Source organism: Ailuropoda melanoleuca, chromosome 13 (genome assembly GCF_002007445.2).
Source record: "Ailuropoda melanoleuca isolate Jingjing chromosome 13, ASM200744v2, whole genome shotgun sequence".
Lineage (NCBI taxonomy): Eukaryota > Metazoa > Chordata > Mammalia > Carnivora > Ursidae > Ailuropoda > Ailuropoda melanoleuca.
This window is the reverse complement of record NC_048230.1, coordinates 21,273,379-21,280,818: the sequence shown is the minus strand read 5'-3', so window position 1 is coordinate 21,280,818 and position 7,440 is coordinate 21,273,379. Positions and strand designations below refer to the sequence as shown.

General features: G+C 43.2%; 1 protein-coding gene across 2 annotated transcripts in view; it reads left to right on the top strand.

Moving 5' to 3' along the window:
* The first annotated feature begins 556 nt into the window (after nucleotides 1–556).
* KAT7 (lysine acetyltransferase 7) overlaps nucleotides 557–7,440 on the top strand; it is a 30,758-nt gene continuing 23,874 nt past the window's right edge. For both annotated transcript variants that reach the window (XM_011230457.3, XM_002923733.4), the window contains exons 1-3: nucleotides 557–730; nucleotides 3,157–3,304; nucleotides 5,801–5,977. In XM_011230457.3, coding sequence (XP_011228759.1) covers nucleotides 716–730; nucleotides 3,157–3,304; nucleotides 5,801–5,977 — 340 coding nt within the window. In that variant the 5' untranslated portion in view covers nucleotides 557–715. The remainder of the gene's footprint in view (nucleotides 731–3,156; nucleotides 3,305–5,800; nucleotides 5,978–7,440) is intronic.

Here is a 7,440-nt window from a genome sequence, read left to right as displayed (position 1 = left end):
AAGGACAATGTCTCCTCTACCAGATAACAAACTTCCTGATGATGGACGCTACCCTTTAGTTCCTTTTATAAGCCCCAATTCCCGCCACTTTGAGACACAGAACGGCTTTTAAGATACAATTTCTTGTGCAAAATATCCCTTCCCAACTTCGAGTTTATAGGATAAACAGAAACGTCCTTTAGCCAATTAGGCAACGAAGGGGTTAAACCTCAGCCACCTGATGGATTCTGGGGGTTTCCTTCCTAGACTTCAGAAATTAAAACGACCGGGAAGGGAAATTTTGCCCAAGGTAAAGATGAGAACCGCTAACTTCAATCGTCAGGCTTCAGCCCCAAACAAGAATGGCTGCCCACGTCCACAAAAGGTGCCAATCCCCTAACTAAAAATGGCCGGCCCGGATTTCTACTACTGTGCTACTCTCTGCCCAATTCCAAGATGGCGCTCACTAGCCTCACCAGGAGGAGCGAACCTCCCAGCACCCTCTCTGGCGCTCAACGTCAGGTGACGCGAGCTCCAGCCGGAAGTGAAGGAAAAAGCGCCTCAGCCCGCGGCGCCTGCGCAGGAGGGTCTAGACGCTGTGAAGCAGGAGGCACTTGGGATCGTCCGCAGGATTGGGACTGCTACAGAGGCCGCCACGGAGCCCGCCGGAGCCACCGTTCCTACTGCTGCTGCCGCCGCTGCCCGAATCGGAACTGTCGGGCCGCAGCCGCCGGCAATGCCGCGAAGGAAGGTGAGAGGAACGGGACAGAAGGGATGGCGGGTGTCTAAGGACAGTCGATTGAACAACGTGACGCAGTTGGCCACGCCTCACAGTGGTTGGGTTCCAACTTCCCGCTCCCCCGAACCTAGCTCAGCAACCCTCTCTTCTGTCCATACCCAACAGAAAAATGTGGGCCTGATCCTGGCCTCGGCCTATGCTTGCAACTATTCCCGCCCTCTGCTTGCCTGGCTCGGAGGCGTTCTTCTCGTTAATTGGTCGCTGAAACGCCTAGAAGCATATTGATTGGCTGGTGGCACCGCCCATTTGGGTCCAACGGTCACCTCCCCGCGTGCGGGGGCGGCGTCGGGGCCCGGCCCTACCGCTCTCCGACTGGCTGTGGAGAACGATCCCTCCTCTCTTGATTGGCTAGGCTTGGCAGTCTGTCCCGTGGGGGCGCGGTGTAACAGTAGCGCCATTGGGTGGCACGAATCCCCGCCCTTCCGGCCGGTGATGCTGATAGGTGCATAGGCGGGGTTTTGGAGCATCCTTCCTTTCCAGGCGGGGGGCACAACAAAGCAGAAGACTGGGTGGTAGGGAACCAGCGCCCACTCCCTAGGGATCTTACTCAGGCCTGTTGCATCTAAGCCGTAATTTTTCCTTATTTGCCAGTTGGACAGCGGCCAGAAAATGCAGTTCTTAAAGGCAAAAACTTTCCAGAGTTAGATGGGATTTATAAGGTCACCTAGGGACACCCCCATCCCTTTTCTTTGCAGCTGAACAAACAGAGGCCTAATGGAGTGCCCCAAGCCACTCCCATTAGGCAGTAGCGGAGCCAGGACTACAGAACAAATCTAATTCAATTCAACACGTGTTTATTGACTACTTGCTACTGTGCTAGTTGCTGGGGATTCACGAATTAATTAGACATGATCCTTGGCTTAAGAAGATCAGAGTCTGATGGGAAAAACAGACATATAAATAACTGTAGAAGGAGCTAGTAAATTCTCTACTTGTGGGGTATATACTAAGTATTGTGGGAGGGAAGTGAGGAGCAATTAAGTCTGCTCCAGAGTATGATGGGAAGTAATGGTGAAAGCCGGAGAGAAGAGCTGAATTTCAGGGTCAAACAAGGAGGGGATGGACTGGGATTCAAGTATCTGGGTAATTGGACTAGACGACCTTTAGGACTCCCCCTTCATCCTGTGGATTTTCTGTGACTTTGGAGCCTCTGCTCATTTCTGGGCAGATTATCCTAGAAATATTTAGAAAGCTGTGTGGTATTCTTGTTCATTTCTGCAGAAATCTTTCTTTTCGTGGAGGTTTTCGAATATTGTACCTTTTATTCTCCTAAAATGGCCTACACTGGTAGGTGGTATTTATGTTATTAAGACTCACCGAATACTGGAATAGTATTGGTGCCTTGGAATAGATCCACAGCCCCCTTTCTGCAGTTCCTAAATACAAAATAAATGTTTTTAGTAACTTACTTGTTGGCAAAACCTGTTCTAAACTATCTTGAGGCTACTTACAGTTTTGTGTGTCTTGTTGGGTGTGATTGTTTATATACTCTGCTGTAGAAATATTAATGTGTTTGATGATGGGGTGTTACTTGTGGGATATATGCAGAGTATTCCCTTTCCAAAAAGCCAAAAAAATTATGAATTTCAAACGTAACTGGCCCTAAGGGTTTTGAATAAAAAATGGGGCTTGTAGCTTGAAGTTTTATATGGTTTTCTAAGCAAATACTCTTCCTCTTTCTGGCTTAGTAAAAGGTATAGTGTTAATGTTCAACTCTTAAAAGTTATCTGTATGACTCACCATGCTTCAGGAAGCTAATAATTGCCAAATAATTTTTAATTGAAGAGACAATAAAATCTCTGTTGTTGAACGTCTACAAGTCTTCATGTACGAGTTACTTTTTTTTTTGAGCACTTTTGGTATTCAGGTGGAGAAACTTCATACGTAGATAACATAAGAAAATTTTAGTCTTTTTCTTTAAATTCTCTTGGGATCAGAGTTGTGGACCCTGATATTTTGAATTAGTATATGGTTTGAAAAAAATGTTATGGCTGTTCGTGAAGACTTTAAACCAAAGCTACTCTAAGGTTAAAAGGAGTCTAGCACTGATACTTTCCGCACCACCATGGACTTTAAGTGCATGGTATTGTCGGCCAGACCATTTTGAATTGGGTACTTTTATTCCCAGTTTGTAGTACTGACCAATAAATGGACTTGTTTCAGAATTAGTGTTAATGAAATAAGAATTAATTCTCGTTCATTCATTTAATAAAAGTGCATTATTTGTAGGTGGTTCATTTAAATACCTTAAGTAAAGGAAATTTGGCGGTGGAATCCTTTCTTAGTGTTTTCGGTATCATGGTTCATTTTATTTCCAGTGTTAACAAACCCACAGAGTAAATGCTTCTGTGCTAATGTCTGGATCTATGGTGTTACAGAGGAATGCAGGCAGTAGTTCAGATGGAACCGAAGATTCCGATTTTTCTACAGATCTCGAGCACACAGACAGTTCAGAGAGTGATGGCACATCCCGGCGATCTGCCCGAGTTACTCGCTCTTCAGCCCGGCTGAGCCAGAGTTCCCAAGGTATAAGAATTCATTCTTCCTGACCATGCCTCACAGCCTAGTCGCTGGTCCTCATATTATTGTGTTACTACGGAAACTGGTCCCTTGTTTTGGTGTAGGTGACAGAATCTGGTAAAATGCAGAGTGAATGACTGCAGAAGTATCAGGTCTTTAACAATGGTTCTGTTGGGGGTATGTCCAATTTGTAGACCCAAAGGAACTATGTCTGATATAATGGCTGTGTGACACATGGATGTCTTAAGTCACTTAGGTTTTTTTTAGACTCAAGTTTTTCCATCAGTAAAATGGGAATGCCATCTCTTCACTTTCTGTTAGAATGGTTTAGACTTAGGGACTTTGAATAGTCTCTCAAACTTGTTTTTGGAGGAGGTTCAGTAACTTCTCAGTACTTCCAAAACTTATATTTAATCCTGTAATGTAGTCAGACACGATTAGTAGATATAAATAGTTGCACCCAAGTGTCAGTTTTAAATACCGAGAATTTTGCTTCGGTAGTAAAGAATGGAGAATCTCTGTGTTGGAAGGTAGTTTGAAGGTTCTCTAGTGCAATTAGCCATCTCGGCTTAGATTTGGAGGGTACTCCTGGTCCCTCTTGGTTCTGCTCTGGGATGCCCTGGGGAGGAAAGAAGGTTGCAGTTAATGCACAAAGCTGATAGTCAATAGATGATAACAGTTTAAGGGGGGAACTTTTGTAATATGGTTCGAGCACTCAGTGCCAATTTGGTTACTGCTGTATGAACACATTGCAAAATGAGAGAAAAACAGTTTTTCAAGCAAGAAAATGGGAACATTCTCAACAGCTGTTATTTTATTTTTGAATTTAACATTTCAGCTGAAGTGTAGCTGTTGTCTCAGTTTGTGTTTATTTGTTTAGCCCAGTGGAATATCAATAAATGACTGCTGTAATTCGGATGCTATGCTGTGTACTGGAATGCTGTGATAAAAAAATCATAGTTCTTGCCCTTAAGATGCTCACAGTTCAGTGCAAGGTATAGGTGTGCTGGTCGATCATGGTCATGCATTTTGGTAAGGGCTCTGAGAGGTTTGCATAGTGTATTCTGGAAGCTCAAAGATGGGGCAGGCAACTTGGGGTACGTCTCCAAGGTGGAGTTCCTAAAGGATCTAGTAGGAATTTATAAGTTGAAAGGTGGGAAAATGTTATTCTAGGCAGAGGGAACAGTATATGCAAAGGAAGGGGCATAATAATCTTACAAAGTGTAATTGGTCATGCCCCAGACACCTGAAAGTTGTAAATACTCAAAACAGCTAGGAAATACTTGGGCCCTGGGTCTCTTCCTAGTTGTTATACTTCATAACTGGTGAGTTGCACAACTCCTAGGGGCATTGTTCACAACGTAGTTTATGTAAGGTGGCCTTCTCAGAAGTAAAATAGACGCTGTTATGAATTGAGCCTTCTGGAGGTATGCAAGCCGATAACCTAGCTGTATGCTAACTTTTTTTTTACCCAAAAGTTTGAGAATTTCGGTTTTCTTGTTTGGAGAACCTGTGAAATTTGTATCACCATAAGATCTTTCGTCGTTTAAAATATGCTTTAATTTCAGCTTTGAATCTCTTTCTAGTTCTTTTTTAAGTGTCATCAAATTAGAGATGTAACAAGGCTGCCAGGGGCTTCAGAATAGGTTTTGTTATCTGAAAAAATTCCAAAAGCTGTGTTCTTGTCTCACTCTTCATAAATCTGTTATGATTTTGCTTCAGAGTATCAGAGAGTGTAATCAGGAAGAACACAAGAGATACTGAAAGAAAGGAAATGTTTGTATATTGTTATACTTTTAATGGTAGAATATCTGTTTTATAGTGGGTTGGAATAAGGGAAGAAAGAGAGGATGCAGCTAATATTTAGAAAGTACTATATCTAGGTACCAGGGGTCACGTTAAATGCTTTATATGAAGTATCTCACTTCTCACAGCAAACGTGTGATGAATGTGCAACTAGTATTGTACCTTTTTTTATAGATCGAGGAAAAGGCGTGAAGAGATGAACTTGCCCAAGATGCTATAGCCTAGTTAGTATGGGGAAGTGGAATGGCATAGGAGACAGTCTTGATTCCAGAAGCTGAACTATTAATTCTTTTTTAAAAAAATTTTTTTAAAGATTTTATTTATTTATTTGAAAGAGAGAGAACACAGCAGGGGGGAACGGGAGAAGGAGAAGCAGGCCCCCCGCTGAGCAGGGAGCTGGATGTGGGGCACCATCTCAGGACGCTGAGATCATAACCTGAGCTGAAGGCAGACACTTAACCAACCAAGCCACCCAGGCGCCCCTAAACTATTAATTCTATACTATATTGCACCTCTATACCTGATCTAGGCTCTTTAGCTTATATTTTACTTAATAAAATAGATGTTTTAACTATTTGTCGGATTTTGTGAAGTATGAAGAGGAGGGCATGCATGCTAATAAATCATACGGATAAGAAAAGAAATTTCTTTCTTTTCTCTTTAATTATTTTATTATCTTTTAATATTGGGGATCAGATTCCAGTCCTGTTCGAAATTTGCAATCTTTTGGGACTGAGGAGCCTGCTTATTCTACCAGAAGAGTGACCCGTAGTCAGCAGCAGCCTACCCCGGTGACTCCGAAAAAATACCCACTTCGGCAGACTCGTTCGTCTGGCTCAGAAACTGAGCAAGTGGTTGACTTTTCAGATAGAGGTGAGTGGGTATGGGATCATTTGGTCAATTACAGAGAGGATCTGGCCAATTTCCTCTTAAGGAAGGCTTGGGGCCACTGCAGATAGATGCCCGATATTGATAAAATTCAGCTGGGTAAATGCTGTTTGCTGATTCCTTTCTTGAATGTCTTGCTGAGGACAGTTTTGTACTAGAGTACTTTAAAGTCTAGAGTAACAGGTATATTAGATTAAACCCATAATAGGCAAAACGGACTGGAGCCCTTTTACCCGTAGATGAAGAAGGCTTGAACCAGATTTTCCGATAGTCATGGTTGTCAGTCCACTTGTCTCTGAATTTCTGAGGAGAAGTAACCTTCGGTAATGGGGGATGGTGAGCTGTTGAGATTGTGATTGACCAGCCCAAATCAGATGCCTTAGAGCACCAGTTACAGACCAGGGAGCGTCTAGCCTGCCAACATGCTCTGTTGGTTTGCTTGCACAGTGTTTACCTTTTTTTTTTTTTTTGTAAGATTTATTTATCTATTTTAGAGAGGGAGAGTAGGGAGAAGCAGAGGGGGAGGGAGAGGGACAAGCACACTGGCAGGGCTCGATCTCAGGACCCCTGAGATCACAACCTGAACCGAAACCAAGAGTTGGATACTTAACCAACTGTGCCACTCACGTGCGCCAGTGTTTACATTTTTAAAAGTTTGTTGCCAGCATTTGAAAATACAGAATTTCATTAAAAAAAAAAAAACCCACCTGGGTTACCAGTTTCTTTTAAAAACTGGAAAGCCCTGGGAACATGAGGTGGCCATTCACTTGCAGAATTGAATGGAGTGGAATAGTAGTTGTCGTCTTGAGATGGACAGTCGGCTCTCGATTTGCCCTTGCTCAGCTCTTGTAGGCATTTCATTTACAACCTAGGATTTATAATCTGATTTGTTAGATTACTAACAAGCTAGCTCGAGAGTCAAGTTCATTCACACTCTCACACCAAGTCTGTCATCCAGAAGGACACCCATTTTCATTTCTCTTCCATCCTTTTTGTCTCCTGGAAGGGGAGTTGGATGGTCCGTCGGTCTGTCTGTCTGTCTGTCTGTCTATCTATCTATCTATCTATCTGTCTATCTGTTTTTCTCCCAAAGATTTTATTTATTTATTTGAGAGGGGGAGAGAGAGAGAGACCACACAAGTGGGGGGAGGGGCAGAGGGAGCGGGAGAAGCAGACTCAATGCTGAGCAGGGAGCCCTGTGTGGGGTTTGATCCCAGGACCCTGGGATCATGACCTGAGCCGAAGGCAGACACTTAACCAACTGAGCCACCCAGGCACCCCATGGATGGTCATTTTAAAGAAAAATTTACTTCCATCCAGTTTTGATTACCCATGATGGGGGGTTATGAGAAACACAGATAAGTGAAATGTATTAGGGTAAACCCCAAACTGAATTTTACTCAGAATGTAAAGTTGCACAAAGGAATGATGTTAGTTTCTCTTCATTT